The 17,928-nt window shown below is 42.7% G+C and overlaps 2 protein-coding genes across 2 annotated transcripts in view; both read left to right on the top strand.

Moving 5' to 3' along the window:
* Positions 1 to 1,589: 1,589 nt before the first annotated feature.
* Positions 1,590 to 8,287, top strand: LOC306753956 (RING finger protein 145-like; the record flags this gene model as incomplete). The annotated part of the gene is made up of 11 exons (XM_079237869.1): positions 1,590 to 1,773; positions 3,761 to 3,869; positions 4,306 to 4,397; positions 5,182 to 5,417; positions 5,529 to 5,704; positions 5,876 to 6,016; positions 6,149 to 6,331; positions 6,595 to 6,742; positions 6,929 to 7,051; positions 7,205 to 7,438; positions 7,643 to 8,287. The coding sequence occupies 11 exons, from the start codon at positions 1,590 to 1,592 to the stop codon at positions 8,285 to 8,287; spliced, it is 2,271 nt and encodes a 756-aa protein (XP_079093995.1).
* A 6,726-nt stretch (positions 8,288 to 15,013) lies between these two features.
* The window catches only part of LOC306753610 (transcription factor COE1-like), a gene marked incomplete at both ends in the record, with an annotated part of 75,277 nt that continues 72,362 nt past the window's right edge, over positions 15,014 to 17,928 (top strand). Inside the window, 3 exons of the mRNA XM_079237499.1 lie at positions 15,014 to 15,144; positions 15,868 to 16,024; positions 16,754 to 16,817. Of these exons, the coding sequence (XP_079093625.1) occupies positions 15,014 to 15,144; positions 15,868 to 16,024; positions 16,754 to 16,817 (352 nt within the window). The remainder of the gene's footprint in view (positions 15,145 to 15,867; positions 16,025 to 16,753; positions 16,818 to 17,928) is intronic.

The following is a 17,928-nucleotide window of genomic DNA, read 5'->3' as shown; positions in this document are numbered from 1 at the left end:
AAATGTAAGTTCTCCTTTTTTTGTGACTAGTCCTGGCCGGACGCGACAGCTAGCTCAGGGACTAACGTTACCAGTCTTTTTGCTAGCTAAGCTAACGCTACAGCGGGACTCCCAGGTAACGGTGATCTTCAAACAGTTTGAGGGGGCGCGAGCTGATCATTCGCGGGTGTTTGGAAGCAAACTAAGGCGTCGGGTACTGCTTTACTACCCCGTTGGGTGGAAGTGAGCTCGGTTGTTGACAGCCGCTAACGGACAGCGATGCTAGCTGACTACGTTAGCTTGACTTGTTGGCACCGTGCCTGCTGCCTGCTCGATGCAGCTCATCTTCTCTGCGCCGCACGGACACTGTTATGGCGATATCTCCAACTTGACACGTCGCACCTGGACCACACCGAAGCCGTTCATTTGCCTCGTCAGTCATATAATGAACCTCAATGTTCAAACCAGACTAGTTAGTTAGGAAAGTGTTGCAGTCTTCTGCGGCGGAGCTAAGAGCTTGTCTTTCTTCCGCCGAGACGGAGGGGTTACTAGAGTTCATTGCGTACCGCAATCGATGCAGCACTCACTCATCCTTAACACTAGTAGTGCCGATGATTCAGTTAAGCGAGCAATTACATGCATTCACCTATTCATACCAAATCACACCATGCCCGGTAGCGGTTAATGGATTACGACATATAAAAATACAGTGGTAGACATTCGCGTTATATAAGCTTGGGTTCCACGAAATGATCTCTCTCTGGCCAGTGAATTTAGAGTTATGTAAGTTAAGTGATGCAGGGATATTAATGAATGGAAACTGTGCTATTGGCAACATTGAAGTAGTCCCAGGCATCATAGCGTGATTGGAAATTTGTCTTGTAAGTGCCACCAGTGGCCTAAAGTAGTCACGATGGTCCCCACTCCACACTTATTTGATAGGCCTGAACACACACACACACACACACACACACACACACACACACACACACACACACACACACAAACACGCCTCGTCACGTGATCAAATAGAGACAATGCACAATAATGACAAAAAAATAAAGTCTAATGTGTGTGTGTGTGAGAATAGTGGTTTATGTAGAATAAGCATGTGCTTTTGTTATCACAGATAACAACACATATACCTCGACTCCTTAAATGGTATGTTTCATATTTTTGATAAAGAAGTCAATTTAAAGCTACCCACCTGCCAGATGCGGGAAAACATTGGCTGGGTAGTTAAGTTTATATTTACTGCCACTCTGCTAGCAACGATCACATTTTGGGTCATAGAATAGTCAGCAGTTGGTTTGTTTTACATGCACTTCACTGTTGCCTGTGGAGGAAAAGCTGTTTTATGAGGTCTTTATCTTGTGTATTTCCTTCTGCACCTCTGTAATCTCTCCCTCTCTCCCCACCCCAGTCCTCCTCTTTTGCTGATGGTTGGCTTTTATCTTTTTTTCTCTGATCTTATGTTACTGCTTCCTATCTCCTGTGCATCCTGTTTAACATATTTTTGTGTATTGTCCCTCTTCTCTGCAGTGCACCCACTGTTAACATCCCGCCTTAGTGGTCAGTTCTGCCAGCCGATCAGAGGTTAAGCTGAGGCCATGGCAGTGAAGGGCCGTGTAGAGGCGGTGCTCAATGTGGGTCTGCGTGTTCCCAGCATCATGCTGCTGGATGTCCTGTACCGCTGGGACGTCAGCTCCTTCTTCCAGAAGATCCAGCGGTCCAGCCTGTCCAACAACCCCCTGTTCCAGTACAAATACCTGGCACTCTACCTGCACTACGTAGGTCAGTGTTGGTGCCACACACACACACACACACACACACACACATGCACACACCCTGACCCAGTACAAATACCCCCCCGCTCCCTTTTAGAGGATTAGTGTAAAACAAACATATTACACAAATGCTTTGTGCATTTTACACATTCGGTGATGTAACATGTCTAAAGAGCTGTAGCCGTTGGCCTGTCAACGTTATCATGCCCTTTTTAGTAGGTGTTTTGCATGTACAATTTGACTGGGCAATCAGCTTAAGTAGCTTCTTTTCCATTGTATTTATCAGTTGTTCAAGAGTCAACAGTCACGATGTTACCGCTCTTGGTTGGATTTGCATAGTTTATTTTCTTTTTTCTTCTTCTTTGTACTCTGTCAGTTTCAGAATGCAAACCGGTGGTAGGCAATAAGCCATGTGGCTCTGCTTTGTATTGATTTCTGGACAGTCGGGAGGGATTGTTGGCACAACAACAAGTAGAGTGTGACCAAAACTATCTGATTTATCCTTTGGTAGAATACAAAAGAAACATGTTTTCCTCCTCCAGCCGTACGGTTCTTGCCTATGCAGTGGTATTCTGGCCATGTGAATCAGCTATGCCAATCAGAATTAGTGTGTAGGTAGTGCTGTCAAATTTGAAGGAAAATATTTAATTGGTGCAAGAAAACAGAAAAATAACAAAGAAAAAGGCCCTTTGAGAGTGCCAACCTTCATCAATACTGAACTGTTAGCCAATTGTTTCCCCCCAATGTTCTGTTGACCAATTCTCCAGGTACTTGTTCATGTTTATTTTCTCCTGCCAGTGAAGCGCTTCACAAAGAGAGAAACATGCAAGTTGGACTTAACACCGCTCCCCTGATTCCTAGTAATAGTAATGTAACAGTGTCTGTGATGTTGTTGCTCGTGGTCACTTACATTTTAAGTAAGATTTAGTTTTAAAGTCTCTATCTCATAGCAAGCAGTGCAGTAAAGCTAGAAGCAAGTCTTGTGTATTTTGTGAAAATCCTATTTTGGTTCACGACAATTCTTCCTTTGAAGTGGATCTCTCCACCAACCTTTACAGAAATCCATAACTGATTGACATATTCGGCTGACAGTCAGACAGACAAGCTGGCAAAAACATAACCTTGGTGAAAGTAGGGAGGAACAAATTCCCCCAGTGCAGCGAAACATCTTCCTAGCTGTGTCCCTAGAGTTAACCTTTTACTGGATGGTTGCATGTTTTGTGACAAGTGATATCGTTGAGCAAAAAAAGTTTTGTTCAAGTGTAGTGTTAGTCCTTCTAGGCTGCTGATAATCATATGATGATCCAAGCGATGACACACCCCTTTAACCAATGTTATTCATTTACAAAAGGGCAACAGCATCTTTTTCAGCCTCACTATCATCCCAGAACACACGACATGGAAAAGACCCTTGAGCCAGATTTCCGCAGAGCTAATCCTGAAGACACAAACAAGGTCTTGCAGGGAGCGAGTTGGGTGTATTTCCAGTGACACGGAAACGCTGAAAGACAGTCACAGTGACTCAGAAGTGTGTGTGTGTGTGTGTGTGTGTGTGTGTGTGTGTGTGTGTGTGTGTGTGTGTGTGTGTGTGTGTGTGTGTGTGTGTGTGTGTGTGTGTGTGTGTGTGTGTGTGGTCAGACTTTGCTGCAGTTGGTTAATGAGCCAATAGGTTTGGTATGTGCTGATGGGCGCTGTGTGTGGACAGACAAAATAAAAATGGGAGAGAGGCAGTAAAATCAAAGGAACTGTTGCTATGCACTGAGGATTTTTTCGGGGGCATGGTTTTAGGAAGTAGACTGTGGTGCGATAAGCCTATTGGCTCAGTGACTGTTTGAAATAGCTGCCTGCAATTACATAAGAAACTTCTGTCACACGCATCACTTTCGTGTTGAAAACAAGGATGGTCCGCAAACAGGGAGCAACAGGGATTCTTTTGTAATGTATGTATGCTGTTTTTGGTCAATATTTTGTGTTTTTGTTTGTCTGTGTCACAGGTTACATTCTCAGCCTGGTACTCCTGACTCTGCCTCGTCAGCATCTGGTAAAACTCTACCTGTATGTTCTTACGGCCTTGCTGCTGTTTGCTGGTCACCAAGTCTCAAGGTGTGCACACACACACGCACGCACGCACACACACGTCAACCAGTAGACAAGATAAGATGCTATCCCAAGTACTTTTACTTTGATGGATACCTTCAATAGTAGAGAATGTTTCCAAATTGAATGTATACTTACAACCGTGACAGTTCAAGTATAAGTGGTTCTATATTATGCCATACTGTCAGTTATAGTACCTTGTCTTCATTGTTAGATTTACAAGGGCACCATAACCTTTGAGTGAGCGTTCACTGTCAGGTATAATGTACTATATCTTTTTCAAGCATTTGCTCACAAAATACATCACTAGCTTGTGTGAGTTGTCCTTGTGCTAGTGGAGATAAAAGGCTATAAATGTCTGTGTTGAGCTATAAGTCAGTGGTATATAATAAGTCACAATAGAGTTCCCTCTATATTGAACATTTTGACCGCTCTTTCTCAGGGATTATGTCCGCAGTGAACTGGACTCTGGCTATGAAGGACCTGTCTACCTGGAACCTCTCTCCATTAACAGATTCACCACTGCACTCATTGGTATAAATAATATTACACATGAATGCATGAAGACACACTTGTACAGTATACATGGCATGGCTGCATCGTGCACAAACCCAAACATAGGCAGGCAGATGTATTTCAGCAGCTCCCTTCTTTCTGAGCTCACAGGAAACTGTTCCTCAACTCCGAGTTGATTCCTCTCTCCTTCGTGGTTGCCAATGCATCTGGAAAGTCTAGAAAAGTATGGAAAGAATTACAGAGCTCTTCTGTCACTTTTAGTACTGCAATATACTGAGCAACTACATTTTAAACTCAAGTCTCTGTTACAGAAAATCCTCTGTAAGGAAGGCAGTGCACTCTGAATGGAGACCTCTGTAACATAGCTTTGCCTCCTGTTTTCTGTAGAAGAGGTGGTTGAAAAAGATCAGCATCTGTAGTGTTTTTTTTTTATATAGTGCATTGCTGAATTGGCTACATTAAAAAGCATCTCTTTAAGTTACTCTTGACATAAATCTTACTGATCAGCGACGTATACCTCTAGTACTGTGAAAGCTGAGCCATGTTGAAATGGGAAATGTTACGAGTTGCTATGTTCCCGGGTCCATAGGACCTGGTTTCATCTTACTGGAGTAGATATAGAGTCTCCCGTGCTATAAATAGACCATACTGAGTGCTGATTTTACCGCACAGTGAAAGCCTGAAGAAGCAAAAATAACATAGTTACAGTGACAAAGATATACAGATGCAGACAGGAGGGGTAGAGAGAGTGGTTTGTGTGTAAGTGCATTTTCCTTCAGGTTTATCTTCTTTGATCTTTCAGGTCAGCTGGTGGTGTGTACGCTATGTTCCTGTGTGATGCAGACCAAGCAAATTTGGCTTTTCTCTGCTCACCTCCTCCCTCTGGTGGCCAGACTGTGTCTGGTCCCACTAGAGACCATTGTTTTCATCAATAAATTCTCCATGATCTTCACTGGCCTGGAGGTCATTTACTTCCTGGCTTCTAACTTGTTGGTACCGTACAACCTGGCCAAGACTGCCTACAGGGAGCTGGCCCAGGTAAGAAGCTAGTTTTGTGGCCTACGTTGCAAGCTTGTAATATTAATGTTATTCTGGTATTCTTATTTCTCCTCTCATCCGTCAATGGGCCTCTCATCCTCTGTCCCCCAGGTGGTGGAAGTGTATGGGCTGCTTGCTTTGGGTATGTCTCTATGGAACCAGCTGGTCCTTCCAGTACTCTTCATGTGTTTCTGGCTACTGCTGTTCGCATTGCAGATCTACTCCTACTTCAGCACCAGAGACCAGCCTACCTCAAGGGAGAGGCTCCTTTTCCTCTTTCTTACCAGGTAGGACCATGGCATTGTTCAGAATGTGTGGGGATTCATAGATTGTATATCACAGATGTGTTTTGTACATATGATGGAGTTACTTGGAATAGAACATGAGTGTTCTGTTTTTGTTGACCTTGTCTTTTAACTATTCTTTACTCTCCTTCTCCCCTCCCTCCATGTCCTCAGTATTGCAGAATGTTGTAGTACACCATACTCCCTTTTGGGTCTGGTTTTCACTGTCTCCTTCATTGCTCTGGGAGTTCTCACACTCTGCAAGTTCTACCTGCAAGGCTACAGAGCCTTTATGAATGACAACACCATGCACAGGTCAGTTTGTGCACATGTATGTATGTGTGTGTTGGTTTGTTGAAGGTGTCTATTGGTTTGCTGAAGGTGTCTATTGGTATGTCACTTTTCTTTTATTCACTTTGCATGTTTGTTTCCTGTCTGTCTATTCAGGGGGATGACAGAAGGCATCACCCTGCTGATCCTCGCTGTGCAGACTGGCCTCATCGAGCTTCAAGTCATCCACCGAGCCTTCCTCCTCTCCATCATCCTCTTCATTGTGGTTGCTTCTATCCTCCAGTCCATGTTGGAGATAGCTGACCCCATAGTCCTGGCCCTGGGAGCATCAAGAGACAAGTACATTCATTTAATGTTTTAAATGATTTAACTTTCCAGATTTTAATCCTTTTAAACAAATGGAGATGTCTGGACATTTCTGTCAATAATGGATTTCTGTCAGATAGTTCTGTAAAGGTAAAAACTATTTCACATATATTTAGTAATACCCCAAAGAGCAGGCAATGATTTTTTAGAAAAGTACTCTGACTGTTTGAAAGCAAAATGCTCACGTTGGTGCAGAAGCTGATTGTCTTTTGCTCCCACCTCCGTCTGTCCTTTAGGAGTTTGTGGAAACACTTCAGAGCGGTGTCTCTGTGTCTGTTCCTGCTGATCTTTCCATCCTACATGGCCTATATGATCTGTCAGTTCTTCCACATGGACTTCTGGCTACTCATCATCATTTCCTCCTCCATCCTCACATCACTGCAGGTAACACACTTACAAACACACTTTTAGAACATCAAATTGCTATAGATGTGATTGATTTGTCTCAATTTGTAGACTGAGCATAACATCGATCCGGTCTCTACAATTCCCCTGTTTTACCCACTGTGCCTGACGATGACTAGGCATCTGTGATTGATTAGTGAAGACACTCTTTTACGTCACCCTCAGGTTCTCGGCACTCTGCTGATCTACATTCTCTTCATGGTGGAGGAGTTTCGAAAGGCTCCGGTAGAGAACATGGATGAAGTTATTTACTGTGTCAATGGGACGTACAGATTACTGGAGTTCCTGGTGAGTGAACCAGTGAACACACAATATAGAGTAACACTAGGGAGCACAAATGAGAAGGCAGCATGTGACAAAGGTAGTTTCATTGTTGACCCAATATTGCTTTTATGGCATTGACATATCTTGACCTCACTTCTGGGTTTCCTCCCTTGCCAGGTTGCGGTGTGTGTGGTGTGCTACGGTGTGTCAGAGACAGTATTTGGGGAGTGGAGTGTGATGGGCAGCACCATCATCCTGGTCCACTCGTATTATAACGTCTGGCTCAGAGCCCAGCTGGGCTGGCAGAGCTTCCTTCTCAGGAGAGATGCTGTAAACAAGATCAAAAGCCTCCCCACGGCCAGCAACACACAGCTGGAACAGTACAACGACATCTGTGCTATCTGCTACCAGGTATGAACTGGATTTGTGTTTCTCTGAATAGAGTACATGGCCAATACATTTAAGGCTTCAAGTTAAAGCTTGACTATTGTGTCATTTTATTTGCTATATGTTAACATTGCTATATGTTAACAGAGTGAAATGGTTTTGAAACAAGGAAAGGCCAAAGGAAACATAACAATGCAGCCTCTGTGTTTATTTGCTCATCCCTTCCAGGACATGAACAATGCTGTGATCACTCCATGCAGTCATTTCTTCCACGCTGGCTGTCTGAAGAAATGGCTTTATGTCCAGGAGACATGCCCCCTCTGTCACTCGCAACTAAAGAGCCAACCACCAACCACTATCCCAGAAGCGCCTGCAGCCAATCAGAGCCCTGCCGGCCAAGAAGAAGCCTTAGTGGTTAAGAAGCCAAAAGATGACACGCTTCCAGATGATGCGAAGGAGGGAGCAGCAGAGCAGGAGGGAGTTAATGGACCTGTCATGTCAGCGGGAGAAGCCTCCTCCTCTGGTGTGCCCTCTACTCCCCAGCACCTGGCCAAGACTCCATCATCATCTTCCTCTTCTCCTTCTCCACTTGTGACTGACTCTCAGAAGCAGTCGTTAAAAGATCACCCTTCTTCGTCTTCCACCTCTTGTTCTGCCACAATGGACATGCTCCCCTCTCCTCCATCTCCCTCCTCCTCACAGCCACTGGCACAGGCAGAGATGACCCCTGCTGAACCTGAGTCTGCCCCTCAACTAAACCGAGGCTTCTTACTCGACAGCAAGGAGTCACCTGCTGGCCCGTCATCACAGCTTGACCAGCCCACCTCCCCTTCCTCTGAGGAACGGCCTCCTCCTCCTCCACGCAGCCTCTGAGCCTCATTGTAACACACACAACATACGTGCATGCACATATAAACACACAATCTAAATACTCCATCTGCTAATATTCTGCCTATATTCTATTTATCCAGCAGTTGGCTATCCCATCATCAACTATAAAAACCTCTCTATATCGTTTGAGAAAAAAAAATCCAAAACAATCTTTCAGCAGATATTCATCACTCAACATTACAAGAAATACCGACGATTGTCATTTTTCCGACGATTGTCTTGGACCAGTGTAAATGTGTTTAACTTTCAAGCCAGCAATGATTTAATTTCCATTCAACACAAAAAGTGGAAAGCAGTAATCTCATTTGATAAATGATTGGTAGGTCTAAGTCATGTCCACGAAATGTGAAACCCTGAATGAAACTGTAGTATCACAGTTTAGCTTTTGACATTGATATTAGACCTCTGATGACATTTCTAAAATTATGCGTATGTCCCTCTTATTTCATGTGATGGTTGCTCCCATCATGCCTTTGTTTGTGCAGTGTCACTCATTGCTGTGCATTTTTTAGTATTTGGGTTTTGTCTCCTGTCTGTGCCACGATCTACGGAGGAGTGGGTCGAAGGTTTGGAGAGCCTAGATAGACTAGCGACACCTGATGGTCGTTTCATGAAGTCTACAGATTTCAGATTTTTTTTTGTTTTCACTGCTTGATGACGATAGTTATGTGTATTAGTGAATACACTGAGCATTAGCAGAGACTGAATGTTATTTCTTGAGGCCGTCACGTAACCTGAAGCCTGGTGCTAAGCAGAGGATACATGGTGTGGCCTATTTAAGTGTTGCAGTGTGAACAAATCAAAGGGTTCACATGGGAGAACTAATTCATTTCATGTGTCAAGCTTTCTCTATTATACTTCTTCAATATTTGATTCAAACTTGTTTGGCTGGTCCCAGCAAAAAACAGTTCTACTCCTCATCGCCAAACTTTTGTACAACTGTTAAAGAGATGCTATTTTTAAGATCATTTTTACATTATGCTTTATTGGATAGTCCTCACTGCAGATGGACTGAAAGTAATAGGGAGAAAGACGGAGGAGGGAGCTAACGTTGCAACAGAGGCCGCAGTTTGTATTTGAACCTTCAGCATTATGAGAATTGGCCCACAGAGCCGGCAGGAAGCCCAAACTTTTGAGTCGGCGGCTTTACTTCATTCATGGTACTCATCCGCACTCACCTCCTTCCCGAGCTCAGCTGATTTCCAAACCCATTTAACCAGTCCATCCCAAGTTTCCCAACGAGCCAGAGATTGAGCCAATCACCTCGCTCCATCAGCCCCTTTTTTGTATAACCAATCACATTAATGCACCCTGTGCTTTTCTGAGACCATCATCTTCCTGCTGCTGCTGCTGCTCGGTCACTTCACTCTGAAATGTTACTACCAGCAAATTGAGTCACTTGATGGGAGAGCTTTTTATTTTGTTCACGTGCTTGCACACTTTCTGTCGACTCCTGTGCTTAGCAAGTGTGTGTTTGTGTGTGTAAGAGTTTATTGAAAGACTAAAACTTGAGAATGCTGAGTCCTGCTGCACGCTTATATGTAGAGCTTGCACGCTACCACTCTTATCATAGCATTAATTAGTTTTTACTCTTCAATGTGCTCTAACCTTGCTACCAATTTTTCTTTCTCCCATTTTTCTCTTCTTTTTTTAGGGAGCGGGGGGTTGCATTTGCACTAATGTAATTTATACTAGCAACGCTCCTAAGCTGTTCTGTGGCTGTGAGCAACCAAATACCCACCGATGTGTTTGTGTACGAGGAAACAGCCCAATCTGTGTGTGTGTGTGTGTGTGTGTGTGTGTGTGTGTGTGTGTGTGTGTATATATAATATATATATTACATTACACACACACACACAGATATATACGTTGCTCTGTATGGCATCTATATTAAACCAGAGGAGTGTTGATGTATAAATAAGATCAGGGCTTGGTTCTCCAAAGCTTCCGAGTGGTTTGATGTTCTTTGTTACTTTACATGCCCGTGAACAAAGACAAACTTTAATCGGAGAAGCTTCCGGAGAAACCAAGCCTTCTGGTCTGAGACCAGCCAGTGTTACTGCTTCTCCAGTCTGTATGACGCGTCCTCCCGCTGGTGTGATCACTCTAGTGTCCTCTACGGTTAGGAGTGGGATCAGCACGGCGCAGATGGACAGGAGATGCACTAGTTAACCCTCAAAAGTATTACTTACTACCACTATTACTAAAGGTCTTACTACTATGAATGACTTAATTGTTGACGTTTGGAAAGCGTTGGCCACGGGGCAGAGCATGAATACATAATCAATGTAGGATCAAACCCGGCCAACGCTGTTTAACTGCGTTTATTTTTTTTTAAAGATATGAAATGTAGAGTTTGATGTATTTTGCACATGTTCCTCTGAAAGGTAAACATAAGGACTTCTGTATTCTTGAACGAGTCAATCTCATTTTCTTATCGGCTCCATTCCTTAGACTTTGATGTAAAACAAAGCACTTGAAATGGTTACAAAGATTTAAACAACCACATACACCCTTGAGTTTTCATTGTGGAGCATTTTAACTGCGTCGAGCAGAAAGATCACCTGCACAATGAAATGCTCCGCAGGATGAGAACTGTCATTAGCAAATGTATGTGCGACTTTGCGTTGCAGATTAATTGGTAAGTAACTGGCAGAGAAGCCGGTCGGCTGTTGATTCCAGATGTTCCCTGTTGGAGAAACTGCAGTTGTTGCCGTCACACTCCAGGCTATGTATGACCTGTGATGTATCTTTTAATACGGTCAATGACAGTTTAACATACAAGTTACATATTTTCAAACTTAAGAATTTCAATCTTTAAATGCATTATTTGCATTGTGATGCACTTCTGAGATTCCAGCTGTGAGACTGACTTCATGTAAGACGCACCAATGACGGTTTCAACAAGTTGTCTGTGAGCTAGTTTGCCAAACAGATGCTTAAACCCTTCACTGCTGCACCACCCAGTGAGCAAGGTTCATTTTACATTACAGCTTTGCCGGTCAGCTGGGAGCCTTCCGATTGTGTTAATAATAATAATAATAATACATTTTATTTGTATAGTGCTTTACAAGGTACTCAAGGCACTTGAAGGTTAAGGTTGTAAAACAGTACATTTGTCATCAATCCAATTTTGTTGGCATACATGATCTTTTATGATTGCTCTTGATTGACTTACTGGCAAAGTAACACTATTAAAAACAAGCCAATTGGCTCTTAATGTCCCAATATTTCTTATACTGGAACAGTTGATGTATATTCATTTAATATGGCCTCCTTTGAGTTGAGTTACCAGGAGGAACAAGAATACCGTTAGCCAATATGATTGAAGTCATTCTCACCTGAAATCCAGATGTTTCTTGGACTTAATTGAGCCCAATACATTGCATAAACATTAATGCAGAACACTGAAAATGTAAGCAACTGCTAAAATGGAGTTGATAGCTGCCACCGACCTATCTGACCACATTTATTTTCTGAATGCCTTTTCTGAGCATTTTAGAGGAGAACAATACGATTGCCTCTGACTAACACATGTTAGTTGATAATGTTTAGGGCTGCTCTGACCGAGATGCCCGGCAGAGATTGATTCTTTTCTTCTTCTTTTGTCTGATACGTGTTTTCCACGCTCACATTTAGGACCTGCTCTTTAAGACTCATAATGCCATGTTGTATTCTGTTAAAACGCTCCACGGATGGTTTTTATGCCTGGCATTGCCTTGGTTATTTTACAAAAATTGAATGTCAGAAATAAAGTGAACCATCCACTCTGGATTGCCTTTATTACATTTGGATTCACAGCGTATAAGGTCACATGAACATGCACTTTTGAAGACATCTGATTTGGTAATCAGTATTAGTATTATTAGGAGTTTTCAATGAACTATTGATTTATATTGATCATCATACTATTTAAAAATGTAATAGCATTTGAATGATATCTAACAATATTTAACACTATTTTAAAAGGAAGGAGAACTTAGAGATATCGTTCATATTTAGATATCAAAACCGTTCTGTTGGCGCATCAGTGTGCGTGTAGTAGGGCGTGTTCTCCACATGATGGCGCTGTTGTGTCGTGTTTAAGGTGAGCGGGAAGCGAAACGGAAGCCAATGGCCGCTGGTCACGCACACACGCACACGCACACACACACACACACACACACACACCGAGGACTATTTCTGTCACAGCACTGTAGGGAATCACTGAGTACAACAGAGAGTTTGTAGTGGGTTTATATCGTGTTTCTCTTTAATCTGCCGTGTTGTTCCTGTTCTTCAAGGGGCTTCTGCTGCGCGCGTGCATGTTTCTGTATTCATATTTTCCTTAATTATGCTTTCCTCTTATTTACCATGTTTTTTTTTCGCTTTTGACATCTCCAATATGAAACGTTAATATTCATGTAGATAAGTATATTTATGATGCTCAATTGAGCTTTAAAGTGTCCCTTTTTATATGGTGAGTATATTCTCACAGCGTCATAGCTGATATACGACCTGTACAATCCCACCTGTGTTCAGTCTGACCTGATGGGACCTAAATGAAGAAAGCTGTCAGGGTGTGCATGAATCAATAATGTCTCTTCCTAACAGAATGTTTTGAGTAATTCTAATATATGCTTTTATTTTTGCGCGAGAGTTCATTGCCACTTGGCGTTTTTTTCTTCTTCATTTCATTCGATTTTAAGCATTGCATTTGCAACATCATGTTACTGCCCATGAGAGCTGACATGCAGAGATGAAGATATTCTTTCATATTTTTTTATTTATTAAACTGGTACAAACGCTTTCATCCCACTCCAATCGATCCAAACAGCAGAGCCTCTTACTCTCCTCCGTTCACATATGTTGTTCCTCCGCTGAGCCAGTTAAGTCCTATACGGACTGATCCTCCTGTCTCTTCCTTTATGAGCAGGAAACTGGAGCATAAAAGACTCTTATTCTCCATAATCAAGGTCAAGAGCGTTTTTCAATAACCTTTGGGAATTAAACCCTGGAACTGCGCCAGCTCGGCCTGCCAATCATTTTCAGTCAGCTGAATAATACAAAAGTGTTTTGACCTTTCTCACCTCGACAGATCAATACAATGTAGCATTATTTTATTAAGAGTTCACGGAATTATCTATTAATATTAATATTTGTATTTTGTTTGGATTCCCCCTCGGCGGCGTGATAAATAGTTTCAAATAACAGATGGCGCTGGAGGGAGAGACAAAGCTGGGAAATCTGGTAGCAATTATCCTCAATTATGTTCATTGTTATTTTGAGCTAATTATTGTTATTGTCACTTTTGTTTGCGAGTCTTGCGGCGCCTGCCTGCAATAAGCAGGCCGGGGGAAGACAATGGGGAGCACGGATATGTTGTGATGATGAAATATGGCTTTTATAATTGAGCTACATCTAAATAAAACTTAGATCTAAATGTACAGGCTGAGGTTTCAAATCAAATTTACAAAATGTCTGCAGCTATATTTCTAATAATGACCGTTTGACACACTATTCAAAAGACACCAATTGTTTTTCAATTACAGATTTCATAAATAAGATTAAGCACTAACCCCTTCATTATCACCCAATGCTGAATTTATGAATAAAATATTACAAATAAGGAAATGATATTGCCATGCCCTAAACCAAATACTGGAAAAAAAATCAGAAGTCTCTTTTGTTGTTACCTTATTTAACATTCCATGATACTCTATATGTTTGAGTTAATGAAGTCGTGCTTGTTCTGCAGCCGCAGCGTGTCCACCCTGCTGAAGTGCCACTGAGCAATTTATTGCTCCAGCATCGCGAGCAGCCGACTGCTCTACATGGGCAGAAAGAAACTTTCCCGGTCGATTGTCAGTGTTGTGGTGCGCACGAGAATGAATTACTACAAAAAAAAAAAAAAAAAAAACCTTTACCGAGGAGGAGAGGAGCTCCGTGGCCGCTGCGCGCGCGGGGCGGACCTGACTCCAGCTTTCGCCTTTGTTTGGGGGCGTCTCCTCTCCTCTCCTCTCCTCCTCTCCTCTCCTCCCGTCCTGCCCCCTCCCCTCTTTCCCTTCCCATCCTAGCCCCCCATCCCTCCCTCCCCCGGGGCGGGAGAAGCCCGTGTTTGGTTCTCAGAGAGAGTCCTTTGGGAAGAGTCACAAAGCGATTTGCTCAGAGAGCGAGCGGAGAGGCGAGAGCTAGGGACTCATCCGCAGGAAGCAGCGCCGCTCTGGACTCCACAGATCCCCAACACGTCCCGCATCGCTGCGCCGAGGGAGAAGAAGAGAAGGCAAAAGTGCGAAAAGAGGAAGAAATAAGGGTCCACACAGTGATGACATCTCACCTGGGTGCCAGTTGATCTGTCTTTTTCCGTCTGACAGCTTGAACTGCGGATCTCGAAGCGCACCAGGAGTGACTTTTTAAACACCTTTCCCACCTTTCGGGTCTGTCCGCGTCCTGCTGTCCTTTCTGGTGATTTACGCACGTGTCTTGGACATTTTGGAGCCGACTAATTTCGTTTCAGCACATATTTTCTCAAGGGAACTAGAATTACAGGAATACTCCGTCAAACTGCTTGACTTTGTGGCGACGCGCGCGAGGCAGCCGCAAGCAAAGAGCGCAACCACGTTGCGCCTCTTGAGTCAGAGTGAAGGATCCGCGGGGGAACAAGTGCACAGTCCGCCGGGGAGAGACCGAGACACCTTTGGGCGGGCATCGAGCTACGGAGGCTTGCTCATGTTTGGGATCCAGGAGAGCATCCAGCGGAGCGGCAGTAGCCTGAAGGAGGAGCCGCTGGGAGGCATGAACACTGTCCGGAGCTGGATGCAGGGCGGCGGCGTGCTGGACGCCAACACAGCCGCCCAAAGGTGAGCGCTACCCGGGCGGAGGAGGCGGGCGACCAGCCGGCCACCCGCCGTCATTTACCCAAAACAACGTGGTGCAGGACACGAGGCTGTGTTGATGGGAGCTGCTGTCCAGAGGAAGAGATTTGGATTCAACAGTTTTTTTAAGATAATTTTGGAAATTAAGATTCTGTATGAAGTTATGAAATCCCACAACACATTGAATACCCTGTTTAATTTTAAAGGCGGCGCAGTAAACCGTTAATGGTAACATGTGTTTCTGCTCCAGAGTGGTATGCTCATGCAACGTGTGCCTTCTTTGCATTATTGGCTGAGGTTTAATGAGCATGAAGGCAACGGGACGGATACATAATTATAGGTCAATGCTTGTGGTTTAAAATTATGAGAGAGAAAAGTAAATCTGTCCATCTTCACTCTTTTCTAAACTCATATAAGGGGAACATGATTCAGAGAAGGTAGATAAATCATGACCTCAGGTTAAAAACAGCTTCCAATATTATATTATACATATGTATTTATATTATATTTTCAGGAAATCATGGATATGTTGTTTTTTTTTTCATAAAATAGCCTTTCACGATAAACAGAGCACTCTAATTGTTAAATCAAGAAAATAAAAAACATGGCTTTGCTCGCTGCAATAGATCCTAATTGTTCTGTACCTTTTTACAAAGACAAAACTTTATAGCATCTAACACCGACTCCTCCGCGCATGTGTGTCCGCAGTGGAGTGGGTCTGGCCCGGGCTCACTTTGAGAAGCAGCCGCCCTCAAACCTGCGCAAGTCCAACTTCTTCCACTTCGTCTTGGCTCTGTACGACCGGCAGGGTCAGCCGGTGGAGATCGAGAGGACCAACTTCCTGGGCTTCATCGAGAAAGAGAAGGTCGGTGGAGAACTCACGGTGTTCCGATTATTATTATTATTTTAATATTCTGAAAGATACTTTAACATCTACGAGGTTTTCTAAAGGCCTGATTATTTAATTGTGCATGTTTGATATTACTGATGTACATTTTTAACATCACGTTTAAATATGCAGGCTACAGTAACGCATTAATACATTAATTGTTGTGTTTATAATGCATTAGTATTATAATTATAGTTGTTATTATTTGTAATATTTATGATACCATTGGACACAGATGAAATAATATAAAACACATACTGTAACTCAACAACTTTCTTCGATCCATTTGTGATATTTGAAAAATATGAAAACAACCTCCGAGATTTTCATTTATTGTAATGTACAGCTGTATTCAACACAACCACTTGTTCTGCAGCGGGGCAACCGGTCTCCTCGTCACACCGTTTAAATTAGCTGAAATGCACTGAGAGAATTCAGTGCTGGATTTATTTGCCCTCCAAACATTACCGATAATTACAGAGGAATTAAAAAGCCACAATAACAGCATGATTACACGTGGATAAATTACAGGGCTGCTATGCTTTAATACGTCCGATGTGAACATAAATCACACGTGTATTTAATGCGTGGTCGATGTAAATAATTCAATAACTTGGGAGTACACTTCACGGGCGTGCTTGTTCAGAAATGTGCTTTTTTCTCTCGAAACATTTCAATAAACAATGCTGTGTGTTGTGTGTGAAGGAGACGAGCGGAGAGAAGACCAATAACGGGATTCATTACCGGCTGCAGCTTCTTTACAGTAACGGTGAGTGAGTTCTTCACACATACACACGCACACGCACACGCACACACGCGTAAAGTTATTGACAATAAATCAGACCAAATCCGCTTGATTGCTTGTTGTCTACTGCAACATTACACACAGAATCTACACAGGAAGCAGCTGACTTTTTCTATTTCATTTTTAAAAATGTGCAGCAGAGGGCCAACAGGCAGCCAGCAGGAGTTGTCTCAGAAACTGTAGTGTAGTGTTTCACAACTGTGCAATTTGATCAATATCTGGAAAAATGGTACAATTTCAGAGCAGCTGTTGTGGGTGACTTATAGCAGCGTTATGGCTTCATCACTGTCATGTCCCTAAATGAGTTGGTCCAGTCTGACAGTTGCATGTTGTGGAGGAGGCTGTGGATTGGGGTCTTAAGGCCTATCAGCTCAGCTCAGTGCAGCTTTAGGGAAACTACTCCAAGCTTCACCTGAGAGGAAGATGTGTGGCTACTAGCTATTTGTGATTTATTGATTTTCATTTAATTTGCATGTGGAAATGGACATTGCAAGTAAGTTGCACATACGAAGCATCACTGAACATCACTACGATCCATTAATTGGCAGTTCTGGGTGATTTAATCAGTTGTTTGGACAAGAGTGTGGAGGGTTTTAGGGATAAACTGCAAAGGCCTTTGAGGCCAATGTGATTTTGAGATATCTAAAATTGACTAGACACAGTATTACAGTAAATAAAACACAGCTGTTGAGAAACATTTATTTTCACAGTGTGATGTAAAACCCACATACACAAGTTCCTCCACGTCGTCCCAAACTTCAAACCCTAAAATTAAGTTCTCAGATTGCGTGAGCAGTTCAACCAAATGATTATTTACTCAAATATTTGTTTAGGCCTAAATGATGAAATACAAATAATTATCAAGATTTGAAATAAATAAATAATATTATTATTATTAATAATAAATAATTTTGTGCGAGAAATATGTTTTCAATCTTCTTGTGGCCCCTATAATTGAGGAGCTGCTTGTCGTCGGACAGGTGTATATCACTATTTTACGTTCAATTAGTTTGACATATTTTGTTGTTTTGTATGTTGTTCTTCTTGTCAAATTCTAGTTTATGATTTTCTCTTT

This window comes from Taurulus bubalis (assembly GCF_910589615.1).
Source record: "Taurulus bubalis genome assembly, chromosome: 2".
NCBI lineage: Eukaryota > Metazoa > Chordata > Actinopteri > Perciformes > Cottidae > Taurulus > Taurulus bubalis.
The sequence above is the reverse complement of the archived record's forward strand: the minus strand, read 5'-3'. Positions and strand labels throughout refer to the sequence as shown.